The sequence below is a fragment of the Trachurus trachurus genome (genome assembly GCF_905171665.1).
Source record: "Trachurus trachurus genome assembly, chromosome: 2".
Taxonomy (NCBI): Eukaryota; Metazoa; Chordata; class Actinopteri; order Carangiformes; family Carangidae; genus Trachurus; species Trachurus trachurus.
The window spans coordinates 11,861,233-11,882,188 of NC_139914.1; the positions used below are offsets into that span (position 1 = coordinate 11,861,233).

Sequence of the window (20,956 nt, forward strand, 5' to 3'; positions counted from 1 at the left end):
GCAGGGAGAGTCGGGGGCCCCGCCAAGCGCCGGAGAGGGACCCCACTGCTCGTATGTTGCTGAGTTGCATAAACAAACAGCAACAGCTGCTTCGGTGCCCCCACCTCCACCACCACCAGCCCCTTACTTCCCCCCTGAGGACCCCTGCCCGGTAAAGTTTAGTCTCGCCACCACTGCTAATAAGACACAATCGCTCAGCGCTCTTAATTGTGAATGGCACCGGCAAAATGCTCCGTCTCTCCTTCATGGCTCGTTGTCAGTGTGAACGCCACCGCCGCTGATTGTGGGCGGGGACCCGGCTGCATGTTTGCATATGTATAACCTCTAATTAGTCATATTCCAGCTAAGTGCTTAAGAGGAGGAGGAGTATTAAGGCTTGTAAACATACGAGACCGAACAACACGGCGCATGATTACCTATCAGGACATTATTCTTTATGTTAATCTGATTGCTCCTCAGTTAGTTGTTAATTACCAAATGTACATTTTCATATAAACACGAGCTCGTTTAGACGCTCCGTGTCTTGATGAGCGAGTGATGGATTTTGTTTCTGGTTTGAAACAGTTTGAGCCAGCACTGAAAAGACAAAGAGGAGAGCGCCACCTACAGAGAAACTAACAAAAGAAAAGAAAGAACAAATCGGAGGAGTGAGCCATCACCTCGAGGATTACCATTTAAACAGTCCGGCTAATTTACAAATCAAGATAACCGGCTTTGTGGAGGGACCCGCGGCACTTGTATAGGCGTCTTTGGCCAGCGAGTCGACTCCGGAGGAGGCAGGAGGCTGGTTGCATTGTAATATGAGGAGTGGGACAGCGGCTCAGTCGGCCGGCCCATCTGCTCACGTTTACACCCAGCTGGTAGATCAGGTGAAAGTGCTGGCTGCTGACATCTGATCAAATCAGCCACAGTCTGAGCCTGTCATCCTCGCTTCAGAGAGCACAACACCCACGACCTGGGACCGAACACCGCTAAGCATCAGGGTACATGACATCATCTGTGATTAGCTCAGTGGATGATACTGGAGATTACAAGGTTTTTGCTGAGAGAGAATTCTTTTTTAAATGATTTTTCTTATATTTTCAGTTGTCCTGTGTTGTGGTTTTGACCTTTTCCCTGGAGGGTTTTCAATTAATTCTTCTGATGGATGCCACGTTTCTCTGGACATCTAAATCACAAAGTTAGATTCATTATGTTCTGGAGATTAACTTGATAAAACGGTTGCATTTTTTAAACAAATCCTTTAGTTATAATCATCTGCACAGACTCCATCTACTTTAAAATTTACTGCTCCAATTTGAGTTCGCTGAGAAGTTATAATTATCCCCCGACGTGCAAAAACTCTGAGAGCGTGCATTTTTTTTTTGCCACAATCTATCTCTACCCCACATCTTCAACTTAAAGCTGACAAGCGAGTTAAACAGCCGTGACTGCTGGATGTGTTTTCACCTCACAGGACTTTAAGGTGATTCATGCCAAGTGCCAGCAGATTCACATTATATTTCAGACATATAGGATATAAATCGCTCGAGAAAATTCAAGTATACACAGATGTTTATGCAGTGCATGAAATTAGAAGTGTAGAGGGGGGGTGGGGTGGGAGGGTGGGGTGGAGTTTGATGGAGTGCTACGACTGCAGGCTGCACCAGAAGAACATTAAAGGCCAGGAGTGAAGTGAAGTTAAGGAGCTGATAAAAATTTCCAAATTGGAAATTAACACAATCATTCGATCGTGAACATGAGACTGGAAAATCATATCAGGGAGGGCCATCAAAAAACCATTTAGGGCCTCAATTAAAGTTATTACCATTAAAGGATCTGCATCTTCAAAATGCCATGAAAAATTAATAATGATTGCCAATCAGAAAAAATGATCTCTCTTCTCCGAGGGATCACAGCACATTAGAAATGAAATGAAATAAGAGGAGGAGGAAAAGTGGAAAGAGAGAGAGAGAGAGTGAGAGAAAGGAGGGATGACCAAGATAAAAACATGTAAAGTGGCCTCACCTGATCCCTGGCTGGCTTGTGTGTGGCCATATGCCTCTCCAGCTGAGTGCGGTAAGCAAACGTGTAGTTGCAGAGGGGGCAGGCGAAGTTCTCCTCGTTCTTCTCATGACGGTACTTGATGTGCTCCTTCAGCGATGTCAAGCGCTTGTAGCCCCGGTCGCAGTAGGGGCAGGTCAACAGTTGGGCGAAGGCATCTGGCGTTCCAGGTGGCAGGTCTGCACAGGAGACAGCGGGAGGAGGAGGAGGAGGGAGGGAGAGGGGGAGGAGGAGGAGGAGGAAGGGGAAGGGAAAGCGGGCCAAAAGGTCAGCGAATCAATGGCAGCTAACGGGCGGGCTGCCCAGAGTGGTATGGGAGTTATCTCTGCAATCTGCTCCACATGAGAGCCACAGTGTCAGGCTGGCATCCGCCGCACTACGACCTCCTCCCGACTCCTCACACACACACACACACACACACACAGACACTCACACACACTCACACAGACACTCACACACACTTGTGCAGCTTCGCTTACCGCACCCCACTCAGTCTCAGTTTCCTTGACATAGTAACAAACAGGCAAACGACGGCGTATGTACACAAACACATGCACACATACGTACACAGAGTCACAAGTGGACAAACCCGTTGACACACATGTGGAATTCCTGCTGCTCCCTAATTGCTCCAAACTGCCTGCACTTTTTTTTACCACCGCCACTCTCGCTGACACGTTGATCATGTCTGAAGCATGAATCATGGATCATGAGCCCCCTCAGATCCAACCCCCCCCCCCCCCTCGGCTCTTTTCCCTCCGGGGGAGCTTCGGAGGTGCACTATCTGATTTCAAGCCCCTGCCCAGCTGTTGCTTAAGACTGTAGGTAAACACCAAGGCATCCGGCGAATCTGTGGGACCAACAGCTGCCCAGTCGTGTCAGCGCTCTGAGCTGCTGCTCTGTCCAGACGCCCTCACTTCCATTTTTTTAAGCACTGCTGCTGTTACTGCAACGGCCCGGCTACACGACGTCCACTTTACTGTTACACTTTCATCATTTAAAGTGAAAAAAGAGATAAAACTTGTCATTTCAACACATTCAGCAGTTTTGTTTTACAGCCTGCAGTAGCTCATGGTGGCTAACGTTAGCTAACAGGAGCCAACTGGGTGGTTTTGCTGACTTCCTGTGACCTTTGACCCCTCCCTCCCTCCCTCCCTCCCTCCCAGCCTGCCCAGGTTGGGATGGGATGCGTACCGTTCTCCTCCGGCCCGGTGGCCTCCGGCGTGCCCAGGCGGGACAGCTCCTCCGGGGCTTCTGGGTAGATGATGGCGGTGTCGCCGCGCTGCAGGTACTCGGCGATGCTCACCACGTGGCTGTCGCTGTCGTCCAGCTTCCGCTTGGAAAAGAAGTCCTCGAACTCTGAAGTGCAATCGACGCTCTTGACTGAGGAGAGAGAGAGGGAGAGAGACGGTGAGGGGGGAGACCAACAGAGAGAGAGAGGGGGAGGAATAAATTGGATTCATTTCTTCCCCAGAGAAATGTCTTACAGGAGGATATTGGGAACATCTTGGTAGAAATGCGATGAGGACAGCCACCCTAAAACATTACAGCCGTGCTTTGGGGAGAATACATCTAAATTACTGGGTTTGCTTGTCACGCCACGGCGGCTAAAATAAGACTTGTAACTTAATCCGGACAAAAGTCAAGAGATAAAGGCGCTACAGTACCATGAGCTGCTGGAGAACAACGTGTAAAAAAAAAAAAAAGTAAAATAAAACTTCTCTGACCCAATTTACTCATGACATAAAATCAGATTTGAGTTAAAGACTGTGAAATAAAGAGAGGAAAAGCCCTCTCTTACATACATACATACATACATGCAGGAGGCTTAATCAGCAACAGAGCCACGTTGCTTTGTATCGACTTTCACATATAAGGTCAATCAAGAGACTGTGGCTTTTGTTGATTCCGTGTTGAACAGATTACCGGGGCCAAACCACAAACCAGCGCAAAAAAAGGGAGAAGGGTAGAGGGGAGAGAGAGAGAGAAAAAGAGAGGGAGAGAGAGAGAGAGAGAGAGAGGGAGAGAGAGAGGCATGCTTTGCCATAGCTGAGCAGAATGTATCTTAAGCCAGCCAAAGTGCTGAGGCCACACAATGCGTTTTCTCAAATTATTTCCCAGTCCCCTCTCTTCAGGGAAACTCTTAAGCTGCAGTGTGGAGATAGCTGCCTCCAAAAACAAACCGGAGCTAAAAGAAATCAGCAGCCTTCATTAGTCAAGGGGATGGCCGACTTTCAAAAATCACACACATACACACACACACACACACACACACACACACAAACACACACACTTTCGTACTCACACACACACACACTGTTTACATCCTAGAGATTCTGGAGGCTGTTTGGCTATGCTGAACCGAAAAAAAGCGAGTGAAGTCTCATCAGGCTTCATCCCCTGTTAATTAGGCTTTTAGACTGTGAGCCAAGGTGAGGTTTAAAGAGCCATTTGTTAGGCCGTGATGACTTTGCGGTCCAATTTGCGAAAGGTCAAGGTAGTAGATATTTGGTTGTCAAAAATGGCATCGAAATGTCATCGGTGCCAATGCATCGCTTTTGATAACCGTGATAGCATAATTCACAGCCATCTCATTAGGTGATTCTAAAGATAATTGTCAGAGACTCAGTGTTTTTCTTTTTTTAAGTGGTTATTTAAGATTGAGTGGTGATTGACCAGGGTGCGGCTCGGTGCAATCAGTTTCTGGACCTCAACCTAAAAACCATCATCATGGTCAAGGAATGTTGTTTATTTTATGTTTTTACTTTGCAGGCCATGCAACCTACCAGCCTCCTCTGTCAGCTCAATAAAATGACCTTTGCTTTTCTTTTTCACTCAAACTCTAAATGCAACGTGTTTCTTTAAAAGGAGAGAGGAGCGACTTTTCTCTCAGTGAGGGAGGAAATCACCTGGATCAAAGTGTGCTTTGGCACCAGGACGTGATCAAACTGCTCATGTCTTTAAATGAAATCACATGTGATCTGGTGGCAGGGAGCTTCCACCTCCGTGCAGCAGTATTGTTTCCAAAAAAAAGTCCTTTAAAGAAGTCAAAATGGAAAACATTTGTCGCGCAGAACGGAGGGGGGAAAGAAAAAGTGAAGAATAAAACACCAGGACGAGCGTAAAGTAAAAGTAATTAAAGCTGATGGGAGGGTTTCTGAGGCAGGGCTGCATGGCGTTCTGTGGGGTGAGTCTGGTTTACCATAACAGCATCCGGGGCCAATTGTCAGGGTGGCCAGGATGATATCATGGAAGGAGAAGGGGTGTGTGGCGGCAAATCAGCTCTGGTGGCTTAATGAAAAATGGCAGGTATGGGTTTGGGACACAAACACACGCAAAGACTCAGTGAAAGGCTGAAAACAGCCACGTATAATCACAGGTTCTAAACATTAGACTCAGTGGAGCTGCCCATAAAGAGACAGGGATTTGCCTCAGTGGTGTCAGGAGTCTCCCTCTAATTACACCTCACAGTTTTCACATGTCATTGTTCTGTCCTTGTTATTTTAAAGAGGTGGTCGCCGACAACTTGGAGTCAGAACCCCCCAGAGGAGAGATAAATCTCCGGTGTCACGCGATGATGAATGGTTAAGAAAGCAGCAGAGATGTATTTCTGCTACATAACACAATGTGTGTTGTGTTTCTATGTTAATCCCTCTGACCATTCATTAGTCAAACTGGTCACAACCTGAGGCTGCCACTGAGGGAACAGGGACAGGAAGTCAAGTAGGAGGAATTTGCAAGTATATATATATATATATATATATAAAAATAAAATAAAAAATCACATTTTACACCTCGAGTCGACTCACCTGTACCGTTTCCAACTGCCTGCAGAGTGGCGTCGGGCCCCAGGGTGTCGAAATCATCTTTTATTTCATCTGCACAGAGACAGAGGAGAAGAAGAAGAAAGAAGAGAAGAGAAGACGGTGGGGTGAGTGAGAGAAGGGCGGGCGAGCACCTCAGTGTGCAAACCAACAAACACAGACAATGAGGCCTTTAAGAAGAAGAAGGTATAGAGAAAGCAATAAAGGCACCGCTGTGCATCGCAGCACGCCGCAGCTTTGTTGGGCATGCTTAATGAATGCTATCATCTGGGCCAGACAGTGACTTATTTACCTTTAACATGACAACAAGCGGTGGGGGAGGCGAAGAAAGCTTCAATCGCCAAACAGAGCGATTAAATACAACATGGAGCACATCCACCTGAGCAATCATAGAGCTCCAGCCAACACGCAGGCTGAGCTTATTACTCCCTGGCTGTGACGCCGCTGCAATCCTCTGCATGCAGGATCACGCTTGTTTTATCATATGTCATTTGGTGGATGCTTTTATCCGAAGCTGCCTGTGTGAGTATATTGTGAGCGCACACATTTTTTTGATTTGCCACAACCCCCTGGCAGAGAGTTAGCGCCTTGCTCCTGACTAAAAAGAATACAACCCTCAACCACAAATTAACAGTTTTAGTTGCACAAACATTTCTGAGGGGCAGAGCGGCTCTGCAGGCAGAAATAACCTCATTGGTCGGGGTAAACCTCAGGTGGGCGGAGCCAAAGAATTAATGTTTTGTTGTGAAGAGTGTCAAAAGCTGAGGCCAAATGAAACAGTGAAAACAGGAGGCTATTATTCCAGAGATAATCCTGCAGGGTGGAGACCTCCAAGATTTAATAAATGTGACTTGTTAAATTCAGTTTTTTGGCTCCGCCCACTCCAACCATTCACATTTTTTATTTATCCCTGCTTCAGAGAGATGTTTGAATAACTAAAACCTCCAGGAGCCTCGGTTTGAACAGACCAGGTTCTTACTGCCAATCAGGATAATGGCAGCCAGTCTGTGCAGACGGGCAGATATTGTCCTGGCACAGGTGAGGGGCTGTAAATAAACGGTGGATTGACAGGCTCATAAACAACCCCCCCACCCCTCCTCTGACAAATCCATCGGTCCACGGTCGACAGGAGGACACTGACCGGACAATCAGCTTAAGGAGCCCGTGGTCCCTCCTTCCTGCCTCGTCCGTAAAAATTAAATCAAGGTGCTTCCGAGAACATGGGGGCTTTGTATTATAAAAAAAAGAACAAAAAACCTGCATTGTGCGCCTTACACGCATCTGTTCTTGCTCTGCTGCTCCTGCAAGGACGTTACAAGTGTTGCATTGTGAAGATTTTTTTTTTTTCAGTCATCCACAGCAGGATCTGATGTATCTGACTATCCCTTGGCTATTAAACCAGGATGAGCGCCTACATTGAGAAACCTGGCTGAGATATTACAGGAAAGGTGGTGGGTGTATTGTTGATAATAATGTTATCCTGCTTACATTACTCTACACAAAAGCCAGAAGCAAAAAGAATTTTTATTTTTAGTTGGAAACAATGGGCTTAATAGTTGTGGAATGCTTTCTGAGGCTCGCAATTCAGGGTTGTCTTGAAATTAAAGATTTGGCTTCTGCGGTGAAATGATAAATACCCCTGTCAATGGCTCCAGAGAATAATGACAGACTCTTCTGGACGGGTATGTCCTAGTTTAACTTTCCCCTTGCTGGGCTTTTTTTTTTTTTTTTTTTTTCCTCCTCTGTTTTTTTTTTGTACATTTGATTGCACGTCTGCCAAACTGCATCAAAACCACAGGCGCAGTACGAGAAAATAAATGGGTTTTAAACAACATAAATTAAGCTATGACAAAACAAAACAGATAAAAAAAACCTCCACCACAGATTAAAATATACCCACAAGTATCAGATATCAGCGTGGATGAAATCCTCCTCCGTTCGCGCTGAACACGGTAAAAACTCCCTCACATTTCTGTGTCCTCGTAGGCACCGTGTTTGCTTTGGGTAATCAAATTTGGCTGCATAGTTTTAGTCTGACGCAAGGGGATGACCAGTGGGATTTACTGGCCCTCCACTCTCCCCTATTTACCTTGGACAACTTTTGTTATCTGTGGTCTGAAGGGAGGGACTGCAGCTTCCAGCAGGAGGTAGGCTAATACCACATACACCTCTCTGCTCTGGCCTCTGGCACACATACATGCATGCGTCCATGCCAGTCCTGAACTACATTCAAATGGGACAAAGTGTCATTGTGGTGAAACTGGGTGGCAGCAAGAAAAAGAGCCGAGTGTTGCTGCTGCAGCGCCTTGTTGATTTTACAGGAAGTGACCGATTTCACGGCTTTATCTCGTAGAAAAAGATCAAAAAATTTCACTTTATGAAAACAAAATGAAAAACAAGGAGAAAAAAAAGAGGGATTCGATTTCTTCTGGAGACATTTATGCCACAAATATGTGCCTATTCTTGGTCATGGAAAGCATTTTGGATGAAACTGTCCACTAAATGCTGGAAAACTGTGTTTTGTCAGCAGTAAATCACAGAGGACCTGAGGCGGTAAGGTACACACCTCCTTGAAGAGCGATGTTGAGGTCTGAGAGCCGACTCCGGACCCAGGAGGAGTCCAGAATACCTTGGCCAGACCGTAATTCCACCTATTTTCATAGCAGCTCTGATGCTGTTTATTTTGAAAACATTCCTACTTTTATGGCCGGTCACCGCAGTCGCAGGCGCTTTAAAGTTCTGCCTTTGTGCATTTAGCCTCATTCATCCTGAATCTGTCACGTCTGAGTAAAGAGTTTCACGCTCTCCAGATCTCCGATAGAAAAAACACGGTTTTGTTAAAACATGATTCTGATATTTTTAGACTGAAGTTGTCAGTCGAAGACATTGTGTGTCAGTGGTCCATCATTTCAGATACGAGCATTTTACAGCCAAAGAATAGCCGGTGAATTTTATTCTTGGCACAGTGAGAAGCACCAGAAACGCTGCACGTATTGAAAAAAATTTGTAACACAAAAACCTGCTAAATGTGCACAGAAAACAAGAACCAGTGTTTTATCACAAACACGGGGCCCCGTTTGGCACAAATGTCATAAAAGAGAGAAAGATTTTGTGTTTTCGGAGGATGCGTCTCCGGGACGAGATGCTTCCACAGTCCAATGAACATGAGGAAAAAAAAAAAAAGTGGGATTTCTGCAGCCTGTGATTACTGCAGAGTTCAGTAGAAATCCTCCCGACGCCCTCCACAAGAGTTTAAAAAAGGGCAAAGGCAGCACGCAGGTGATTTATTTGAAAATGTCTGTCAGTGATAATGATGTCATACTTTCCAGCACATCGTGTCCAGCCTCACTGTGGGATGAAGGAATGTCAAGGACAACGCCAGACACAAGACTCTGATTGTGCCCGGGAATCAGAAGAGACTCCGTGATAAACTTTTTTTCCCCTCCTCCTTCTCCCTTTTACTTGCAGTAATTATGCTTCAGAAAATCATTTAGGCTGTGCAGCACGATGCGTAAAGAATGAAATCTGAGTGTGTTTTTGTTTTACAGCAGCAGTTTTGGGTCTTTTCCTGCAGCTTGTGAAGACCTACAGTCGCACACACTTCCAGGACCTGTGTAAAAACTCTTGATAGAGCAGTGACGACCAAATCAGTGCGATTAGGAAGGAGGGAGGGTGCTAACTTATCTCAGGCCTAAGTTATGTGCTGAGGTATCACTGTAGACACTTAGGCACCGGGGAAGAAAAAAAAAAAAAACACACACACACAGGCTGGGAAACACAGCACCCGCAAGATTGGGAAAGAGACTCCCAAATGCTCTAATGAACTTGACTTGCTCTCTGAAATATGTCAGACACTTTATCACACAAGAAGCATATTATCTGGGAATTGCAACATAGTTGAATTACAGACATTATGGCACCGCGGGTCTTTATCAAATAAACAATTACCGTATGCAACGACAGCTTGTTTATCCTTTATCTTGATATATTTACCAAACTGTCTTTTCTTTCTTCCCCCCGCTTAAGGAGCCAGTGTTATTTAGGAGAAGCAAATGTTGATACCCACCAAGTTTTTTTTTCCATCCCTAATAAATGTGCAATTTTCCCCCATATTAAAATTTAAGACTGCTGAATGTTCCCCCGTTTTTCGGCACCGTGCACAGCTAGTTCATTAGCAGAAATGAATAGCGAAGCCCAGCTCATTTAAATGGGCTGTCTTACATGACTTCTCGCCGTACTCTGTTCCTGTCACATGCTTCCAAGAATCATTGACTCTTATTATACATGTAAATGGCTATCATAAAAATAAAAATTTCATTTAAGATTGTTAATGACTTTTTGCAGCAGTCTGGCTTCCTTTAATGATTATACCCTGCCCCCTAATTAAAAGTATTTATCTTTCAAGCATCCGTGACTGGAGCTCCCTGCAATCGGAGTTGTTCAACAAAAGACGATCAGTCAGTCAAGTTGGAGAAGGTATCACCTGCCTGGGATTAAGCAGCTTGTAAAGGGGGGGGTTGTCACATGGCGTCAGTGACTGCTGGGGGGTTGAGATGCCATAAACACACATACAGTTTGACTGTGCCTCCCTCCTCCTGTACAATCTGGAGACTGAAACAATGAATCATATCAGCCGCACTCTCACCTCCTCGTGCTTTTCATTTCCTGCAGCTCACAGGCTTTTTTTTCTTTTTGTGAGGTTATACATTACTGTAAATATTTTTTGTTGTTTGGCTCAGAGCAGGACTTTTCTCTAAGCATGAACCAAATGGTCTCTGTCGCCCGCAGAGAAACTGTTTATCATGTCTGTCTGCTGAGGGAGCATCATCAGGGCTTCACCATCAGACCTGGCTCAAGTCGTGTTTGCAAAACGCTTCGAGGGGTTTGTTTAAGTCTACTCGGGCACCAGATGGGTGGGGTTTACGGCATAAGACGACACCGCGAGTGGCAGGATGTGCACACAGTCACCATGGAGTGTCTGAGAGTCAGCTTAGTGGTAGTTCCTGTGATTGACAGCTCACCTGAATCCCACATATCTGGTAAAGCAGATAGAACAAAAGCTAGAAGTGTTTTTTGGAGCCTGATCTGAGAGAAATATTCAAAAGTAAAGTTTGATCAGATACTCATCTAACATATACAGTATCATGACAAAGACACTCACCAGTACCGTCCACTGAGGCACTCAGCATGTCGTTGTCAGGCCAGATGTGCTCCACGCCGCTGTCCCTCATCTCGTCGTCCTCCTCCTCCTTGGTCAGCAGGCCGTGGCTCTCGGCGTGGGGCGAGGCCTCCGGGTTGGTGAGGCTCGCCGGGCTGCCGGTGCCGTTGATCAGAGGGTCTTCCTCGGACACGGGCAGCTTGTCCTCCTCCTCGGTCTCTGAGCCGGTCTCCACCACGTTCTCATAGTTGAGAGCTGCAACACACAAAGGGAGGACAAATGTGGTCAGTACAGAGGCTTAGAGGAGGAAGAATGCAGCGTATGTGTGATACAGGATGAGATGTGTCTTTGTGAACATGTTGTCGTTAAACTGTAAACATGAATGACAGAGGAATGTGAGGAGGATTTGCGACTTGTTTTGGAAATGGAGGTGTATATTCCCACATTAAAAAGGTCACCCCACATCACAGCAAGGCGTAGGCACTTCTTCTATTTCTTTTCTTTTTTTTTTTGTGGGTTACACCCCAATTACAGCATCCGCGTCTGGAATTTGTGACTGAACCACAGCGGTGGGCAGACAGCTGTCGAGGCGATGCGAGCCAAAATAGCCACTAATTTTCAGTCCTGCTCACATGCCTGGGATGCCAACGAGCTGCACCTTTCAGGACGGCTCTGCTGCGCCGCATACCCGTCACGTTTGAGATGCACCGCATAACACATGCAATATTACAAATGTCGCTGCTGTGCATACAAAAGGCTTAACCTATAGTCATTTAGATTATTCAGCGTGCGTACCCCTCGGATGTCTTTGCATTTGCATTTCCAGTGAACCATGAACATAAATATAAATGTTTCCTAACATATGAGAATATAGGAACATGGCGGGGCCTCCGGGCCCATTGACTACACACATTCAGGGAGGTACGCTGACATACATACCACACACACACCCACACACACACTCACACACTCAAAACTCAGCATCAGCAGAGCACGCCTGGTTCCACAACACTCAGGTCCCAGACATATGCCTGCTTCTCCCTAAAATAGCCGGCCTGTAAATAAGGGCTGTGAACTCAATCAAAGGTGGCTCGCGTGCAAATTAGTCACCGCGATCGGCAGCCATCGGCCGCAGCGTAAATCGTGGCAGAGGAGGACGTCAGAGGACTTATTGGGGGAGTGCAGATGGAGCACTAGGCGAGCCAGAAGCATGGCATGGGGACACACCTCATTGGCAGCTTGTACAAGAATGTTCTGCGGTGAGAGCCAATCATGGGAGGGCCCCGAGTCAGAGTCACCATAGTGAAGGTGGAGGCTTTTTTTAACGTGCTTCAGTTGAATTTATGTTTCTGAGTCATAAAAAAAAAAAGCTGCAGCGAGGCCGTAAGTCAGCAGAGTCTTTAGAGAGAATCAACAGATTTATATCTAATAGCTTTGACATTCAACGTCTCCTTTTAATAATAGTGTAAAATATGTTAAGTTGCGACCCTGGAGGAAATCAACAGGCTTCATTCAGGTTGTTTTTGGCTAAAATCACAGCCCATCTGAGGCCTGAGAGAGTCTCTGCCTCTTGAACTTTTCCCAGAGCAAAGTGTCGACTAGTTCACGCATGACATTTCTGAAGACATTATACATATGAAAAGATAATCCTCCCCACATCTCCTCCTAACACGTCTCCGTACGATTGACTGGTCTGCACTTGCCTTCAGCGAACAACTGCACAACAGGTGCAAATTAAAATGAAAACAGGGCTTTCAAATGTGGGAGGGGAGGCGAAGGAGGGGGAGGCCGAGGGGGTGGCAGGCAGGCAGGCAGGAGTGGGGGAGGAGGGTGGGAGTGCGGTGACCTGCCTCGAATACCAATCGACGGAGGAAACAAAACCTTTTCAAGAGGTGTGATCACAAGGGTTTAGGCAAGTTCAGACTCAGTAATGCTCCTTGGAGATGACAAAAAAGGCAACGCAGGCTGGAGACCCACGAGTGGAGAGAGACGTTGGGATTCCTGGGTGGTCTGCATCCACCTTGGTCCGGCTGATATTGGGCCTTTTATTGATCTGTCGCTCTTCTGACAGAGAGACGTTTACCTGATTAACCTCAGACGTCTTAAACCAGCCAATCATCTCTGAGAAACTATGAAAAAAAAAAGATCATTTTGGAGGCTCCGTGCCCCTGCAACCCAGAGGTTTTGAACTTTCCTCAGCAATGTGCCGTCGGCTCTGTGCAGCCCCCCAACTTCCAGAGGAGGGGGCGGCAGCGCGGGGCCGCTAGAACAAAGGGCCAAGAGGCTTGGGAAGCTATCAACCCGTCGCTGTGAACCTGATCTCTGGATGCAGATTCAATGACGGAGGAGCAGGGGCTGGCTGAATGAAATTATCTAAGGCTGGACAGGTTTTAAAGGGCCCATTCTTCGCCAATAAAAGGAGCGAGGGAGCTTCTTTTTGTTTAGTAACACATCCACCACGGCAACGCACACCGGTCTGACTTCTATACTCCTCTACACTCCCACGTAGGGAGTGAGGGAACGCTGCATTGTGTGTGCGTTGGACCTTCCTCAACAAACTTTGTGGGCAAACTAAATCCAAAGTGTTGCCTTCAGTTTTATTTTTGTCAACACTTTGAACCAGCTTTTTTGTCTCCTGCTGTTTTTCCCGTGTCGTCTTGTCCTCCAGTTTCTGAACAAATTTAAGCGTGGGGGCGTTGAACTGTCTCCGAGAGCTACAGTAAGACGCAATCTTCCCCCGAACGTCAGCTGTCTCCTCCGCATTCAACGTATACCTCCAAGAAGGCAAAATGACAGTGGGGTGCTCGTCAAGTCAAACGCGTAGTATTAACGCCAAGAAAGCCGCCATTGTTTAGGTGCCACCGTTGACAAGAGCCTCTCCCTCTCCGAGCATGAAGCATCTATTGGTATTGTGTCACGCAACAAAGTAATTCTAACCTACTAATATTTCGCAGGCAGTTATCTCCCCCCCGAAAACCTCGCTCTTAATCGGCCTTTTGTGTTGCTGAGGAGAGAGAAAGACAAAGAAAAGATAATGTTTACTTCTCAAATGCCTCTTCTCTCCTTTTCTTACCTTAAGTGTCATCCTCAACAAAAGCAATTACGCCTGACGTTCTGCAAACTGTTGCTACCTGTTTCTTTCTTTCTTTCTCTCTCTCTTTTTTAATCTCTCCCTCCGTTTAAGGTAAATAAAAGGAGCAGCCTTTGACTTCGAGTTTTGCAGATAATTAAAATGACACATGTAACAGCACAATTCTTGTTTAATATCGGGTTTTAAACTATCTGACATAACCCTTTCACAGGCCTGGCATTATTCTGTCACTCACAAAAAAGTACAGAGGGGAGAGGAATATTGTATATTGATTAGGATGGCTGGAGGCTTCAGCGGTGACAGGCTGAGAGAGAACCAGAGAGCAAAGGAGCAAGTCTTATTAAAATCTCATCATTTCTTTGATTAAGATAAATAAATAAGAAAAAAAAGAAACAATAGAGAAAGCAATACTGGAGCTGTGACAGTTGTATTCTGCAGAAGCCGGTGGAATTAATTTGGTGCCGGGAAACAAACTCCAAATCTGAAATGATTGTATTTACAAAGCATCAGGTTTGACAGTCAACGAATGGCTCCAGTGATCAAAAATGCCTTTAATGTCGGAGTCATAATCGACTCGTGCAGATAACTCACTTTGTGTGTGTGTGTGTGCTTCTGACAACAGTTGTCGGACCACATGCTGCATTCAAAGACACCCAAAGTCACTCGGAGGAATAGGCTGCGACCAACTTGTGTCTTTGATGCTGACCCCATGCATGTGTTTGTCAAAAAAACTTTGTATGCATGTATGGTATGTGCAGGGTGATCTCTCTTTCAAGCTGAGAGAGCATGACGCTAAATAAAAATGTCTGAAAATGAGCTTGTGTTCGCACTTGTGGGGAATCTTTGATGCCGGAATTTACATTTATTTACGTCTACATGTGAAGCCTGTTGGCCTGGTTTTTCTGAAGCCTGGTTAAAACGGAAACTCCAATTCACAGTGCATTTTAACTTATATAAGCCGCTCTAACTTCTTGTATTTTAACTCGGTGAGTCTCCGAGCCGGAGAGACTGAGACTCTTTGTGCTGGCCAGGCCAGCGGTGGAGGTGATGGCTGCGGGGAGAATGACTAACACCCACATTCGCACTCTCACGCTAACCCCGGCTGACTTTTTAGTCGAGTGTCGAGGCTTAGCTCCAGGTGACACGCTCGGCCTCCTACGCCGATAATGAGCCAGGACATTCTCCCTATTGGACGATAACTGCTCGCGCTCGCTCCCTGTCTCATGAATGTGAGCCAAGCGGATCACCTGGATGGCTGCGAGGGAGATGGGTAAGCAGGAGCGCTGCATTAGCCAGTGTGTGTGTGTTTGCCTGTGTGTGTAGGAGGGCATTAAGGTGGAAGCGAGGTCGCTGCCTTGTGGCTATGGCCGGCGGTAGGGGATTCTCATCATGACCTTTTGTCTGCCATTGTTCCTCTCTGCAACTGTTTAACACTTCCCCGGGTAAGTCTTAGTGCTGTCTGACGGAAAGCTCACATCTCCACAAGACCATTACCTCATCACACATAAACAACCGTTCACTGGCCTTGATGGCGTCTTCTCTCCCTGTTTCATCACTTTTTGTTTTAGATTTCAATCCGACGGTATCGTATCCGTGTTGAATATTTAGAAATTAAACTAAACTAATTTCTAAAGCGGAATTCATCAAACTTTTATAAAAATAATAAAACTCAGGAAGCTCATTGTTCTTCAGTGAGATGGAAAACTTACACAGAAAACACCACGTCCATGTTGAAAATCATGACGTTCATAAAACTCATTGTCCTTCCATCTGACTGTTTCACGTTTCTAAAGCTTTGAACCACAAACAAACCAAGTTGGAAAAAAAGAAAAAAAAAAAACTTTTTACGGACAATATGACTTCTGTGTTGAAAATAATGAATCTCAGGAAACGGACCGTCCTTCAAACAGGGCACAGCAGTGTTGTTTAGCAGCTCAACTCAAACACAAGTCACGGCAGACAAAAGAATCGCAGACGTGTTTGGATATTTTGTGCTATCTTGTCTCGGTATAATGGTGCGATCGAGCACAAGGGGCAAATCAGGGCCAAGTCGGTGAAAGGACGGTGGCAGAGGGCAAACAAAAGCCCTGAAAAGAGACGGAGAGAGAGTGAGGGGTGAGGGCCAGGGAGGGGAGGGGGGCGACTTGGGAGAGACGATGAATGGTGAAAACTCAGTGAAGTGTAAACGCAACCTGGGAGTGTGTGTGTGTGTGTGTGTGTGTGTGTGTGTGTGTCTGTCTGGGCAGTGTGTGTGTGTACAGAGAGGGGGAGGGGTGTTGCTGAAAAGTGAAGTGAGTGTGTGTTTGATATGAGTTGTTGAAGACAGAACTGTTTTACAATACAGAACAAGTCTGAGTTATTGGCTATTTCCAGTCCAACTGAATGTGTTTCCTGCAGTAAATGAAACATTACACTCACATCTCAGAGCTGCACAAATTGATTTTTCCTCTTCGAATCACCTGGTCAGATATTACTGGTGTAAAATGGACTTTTTTTTTAGTCTGGTAAAAATCAATACTGTTCTAAATGTGCTGCTCACACCTACGTGGACAGAGGGAGTAAACGCTCATGTGCATATTTCAAAGCTGCCGACCGGGATTGAGAAATAGATTTGGATCTTTTGGAGGTTTGACAGGGGGGGGAAAACTTCCAGCTCGTCGCCACGCATCTGTCAAATGGCTACTGGGTTTTGTCCAGGAGGAGACCCCTCGCAGCAGCTCTGACTCTAATTCAATTAAAGTCCCATTTATTTGCCGAGGAGGCCCGAGCAACAGGCTGGGGAGGGAGAGGGAGGCAGAGAAAGCTTCAAGGTTTGCTCAACAGCTCAGAGGTCCCACCTTTGCTGGGTCCTGCATGGATTCACCATCTGTGCCCCCCCCCCTTACCCTCCCTACCCTCCTCACCCTCCTCCTCCTCTTCCCCCAGTTCACACATGTTCCAGCCTCCAACAAATGTTCGAAGTAACCCCCTCCCCTCCCCTCCGCCCCCTCCTCCTCCTCCACCTCCTCCTCCTCCTCGTCACACAAGCCAAAGAAGAAGAATAAAAAAGACACACAAAAGCTTCCCCTGGCTGCCCTCAGGACTCCCAGGCCAGGAGAGTGGGAGGGAGAATGCAGGGAAGAAGAACAGAGGAGGGGAAAGGTTGGTAGGGAAGGGGAGAAAGGGGGGAGGAAATGTATGTGTGTGTGTAATATGTGTGTGTGTGTCGGAGGGGGGAGGTTGCGGTTGCAGAAAATATATATTTTTTATCCCAGCTCAGGTGAGCTTCCCCTCGCCTCCTGATGTTACCCTGACACACGTCAAGCAACGGGAAGAGGGGGGAAAAATGGTTAAAATTAGAAAATTTAATTTATTTGATAATTTCCCAGAATAATTAGAGTTAATATGGGTTAATTAATATGCAAATCTCTCAGCAGATGTTCGGCAGCGAGGCTGCGCGTGACTGAGGAAAAACAGCCCCCTTCTACTTTCTCCTGCCTGGTTTTGGCTGTCAGTTATTGGGCCGTAATTACTGTAACTAACCAAATACACACACACACACACATACACACACACACACAGAGGGAGGAAAAAAAGAAAACGTTTGCTGGGTGAACTGCTTCCAGTTTTGGAGTCGTCGCAGGCAAAGCAGAGCTTCTCACACACATAAAGGGAGACCATTGCTAATTTCCCCTCCACTATAAAGGCTCTTTTTATGCTCCCAGCTGAATGAATGCAGCCAGTACTTTAAACTATTTGAAATTTGCGGGGCTTTGTGTGTGTGCCGATGTATAAATGTAAATTGTAAAGAAGAAGAAGAAGAAGCAGTGGAGGCAGCGACTACTGACAAGAGCACCTGCATGTTAATACTGAGGAGAAAACACTGCTAATAAAGCACATGTGTGGAATCAGTCTCGCCACAATAATGGGACAAATGTGTGTTTACATGTGTGTTCTTGGTTGTATATTAACTACACAAACATGCGTATATTAGGCAAAAATAAAATCAATATCTATGTGATGCACAAATATTGGAATAAATAAAAGGATTTTTAGATTTACAAATAATAAACTTTTTATCTGCACTCAGGCACAATTTCTATTATACAATTCAAGCATGAATCAATTAGCTTGATAGAACAGAAAATCAGATCTTTTAAGTAATTTATCTTTGACCTTTTTAAATGCAATTTAAAGATGTCATCTGTAAATCCAGAGTCTTTTTCATTATTTCTGTCGTTTTACAGACTAAATAATTGATCACTTAATCTAGAGATTAATCGATGATGAAAAAAAAAATCACTAGTCGGAGCCTTGAATGAAATATTCCTCTCTTGTTTGTATTCTTGTGGGAGGAGGGAAGGGTTACCTTTAATAGAAAGATTTAATTCATGAATTCTTCCCTGGGGAGGGAGAAAAATATAAGAGCCTATCTCAGAGTGCTTGCCAGGGTTCTCCTGTGGTCAGCTCTCTCCAATAATAATGTGTTTCTGATAGCGAGTGTGTGTCAGTGTGTGTGTGTGTGTGTGCATGCCAAAAGCTGAGACTGTTATCTAAATCGTTCCTCTTTCCTACAGTCTCTCTCTTTCTCTCTCTTGGTTTCCACTCCTCCTCCTCCTGCTCCTCCTCCTCTCGCCCAGTCTCAAAGGGACACCGTGGCTCAATGCCATGAGTCCACGCCCTGGCCTGCACACACACACACACACACACAAAACACATGCATACACACACACCTACATGCAGCAGCAGCAGCAGCAGCAACATGCATTCATAAAAATAGATGCACAAACACACATGATGAAACGGCACGCAGAACATTTTTATAAATAGAAGCACACGCTTTCACACATGTTAAAACACACACACACACACACACAGACAGAGACAGAGACACACAAACAAACGCACACCATGTTAACACACACTCAGGTGGTGGAATCTGCTGACATGGCCTCGTATCAGGTTAGGGTCTGGGGTGGAGCGGGGAGGGGAGGGGGTAGGGGGGGGGGCAAATTGATAGTCACAGCCTTCTGTTATCAGGACTGAGTGTTTAATATGGACCCTGGCTGTGTGTGTGTGTGTGTGTGTGTGTGTGTGTGTGTGTGAGGGCACCATGGAGCTGGCGTGGCCTTCCAGTGATAACACATCTGCTTTAGGTTCATCTGTTTATGAATCACTCTTATCTGTCCTAGTGCTACACCACTCCTGAGTGTGTGTGTGTGTGTGGGAGTGTGTGTGTGGGAGTGTACATCTGTGTTCCTGTGTACCCCAGTGTGTGTCTCTCTGTAGGTTTGTGTCATTGTGAGTATTTACAAGAGAGGAGAAGAAGAGGAAAGTGATGAAGGAGAAAATCCATTCACATTTCTGCAGTTTTAAAAAAGCTGCACCAACACGAGGAGGAGGGAACTAATCACTATGAACATATCTGATCATATATCAGTCTAATCAGCTATGATGGAACTTTGAATGACTTCTCCTTTGATTTTTGTGCTTGATTCTCTTCAATAGAACAAAAATCAAATGTAATCAAACTTGGTAAAGCTCCAAAACTTTCCAAACCCATCACTCAGCAAGCAGGTATTTAACCTCAAAACAGTTCAAATAGTTTAAAGCATTAGAGTCATGAAGAATGAAAGCGACTGGGAGCTGGAGTTTAGTCCAGGTGCTTCAGCCTGGACCGTCCTTGTATTGTCTCTAGGGAACTCATGACTGATTAAAGAAAAGTTCCGTAGCAGCTGAAGCTGACAACAGGTGAGCAGTGCGTCCCCTCACACACCTTTGAGGAAACTCTTTCCCTTGCAGCACACAGAAGCAAAACCCAGCAATTCTTCATCCCTGACGGCTCCCACGTGCCTCGTTTTAATAAAAAAGAATCTATAAAAATAAATTACTTGCACTAAGTATATGCAAATTCAAATGTAAGCAATCATTGCAAAATTAATTTTGCCAGAACTGATTAAAAGCTTTAATAAATCTATATACAGTATTGCGCCAATCTGATATTGTAAATTTATTACGCTCCCTGTAAGATTAATTAGAAAGCTACGGTAACATATTGCACTGCCAGGCCAGATTACTGTACTTTTTTGTTAATAACAGTTAAGCAGAACCTGAGCTGTAATTACCGGCTAACAGAAGCTTTTGATGCTGATTTCCTTCACCGGCAGAGAGAATGAGATCCAGACGGTAAAAAGAAACAAATGAAGGATTCGTTCCTCAAATGCTGTGCATCTATTTTGGAAAGGAAAAAAAATTAATCACCGCTTGAAGTTCATCTTTTAATATTGCTAAAAAATCCAGGCTGGGAGATTTCAATTTGGGAACTGAGGGTGTGAATTAAAAAGTATTCTCATTTTCTCATTGGTCCGTGTGTTAAGCAAGGCAGCAGCAGTGCCAGAGCGAGGGGTTGAATTCCCACCGGAGAATCAAAACCAGTGTAATATCAAACTGTTGCTCAATGTTTTATTTCTAAAGCAGCAGAAATCTTATTTTCCACCTTTCACCTTGATTTGTCACCATGCAGCTGGGACTCAGACATCAGAGAGGTTACAGGGCATCCATCCAACGCTCTTTCACCTTTTCCCTCAGACGGCAGAACTGTTGAGCGAGCTGCCAGAGCGCAGCAGAAACAACTGGTTTGATCTGGCCAAGGTTGTTTGGCATTCTTGTCCAGAGTGACGCGGCCATGGCCACGTTTATCTCAGCAAAACAGCACCTGAGAGCTAAAACAACAATTTCTCACCAACAGCGCTGCGGCCTCAAAAGCAACATTTATGTAAGTTTGAGAGCGTCTGGTTGTCATGCTCCTGTGTGATGGAGGTGACAACACTCCTGTTTCCATTTTTGGGCTGTTTCTAAAAT

At 45.5% G+C, this 20,956-nt stretch overlaps 1 protein-coding gene across 2 annotated transcripts in view; it reads right to left on the reverse strand.

Annotated features, from left to right (window-relative positions):
- zeb2b (zinc finger E-box binding homeobox 2b) overlaps nucleotides 1-20,956 on the reverse strand; it is an 84,454-nt gene that overhangs the window by 9,901 nt on the left and 53,597 nt on the right. For both annotated transcript variants that reach the window (XM_083984913.1, XM_083984912.1), the window contains exons 3-6: nucleotides 11,029-11,280; nucleotides 5,853-5,921; nucleotides 3,238-3,426; nucleotides 2,008-2,222 (exon numbers count right to left, since the gene is read on the reverse strand). In XM_083984913.1, the coding sequence (XP_083841039.1) occupies nucleotides 2,008-2,222; nucleotides 3,238-3,426; nucleotides 5,853-5,921; nucleotides 11,029-11,280 (725 nt within the window). The remainder of the gene's footprint in view (nucleotides 1-2,007; nucleotides 2,223-3,237; nucleotides 3,427-5,852; nucleotides 5,922-11,028; nucleotides 11,281-20,956) is intronic.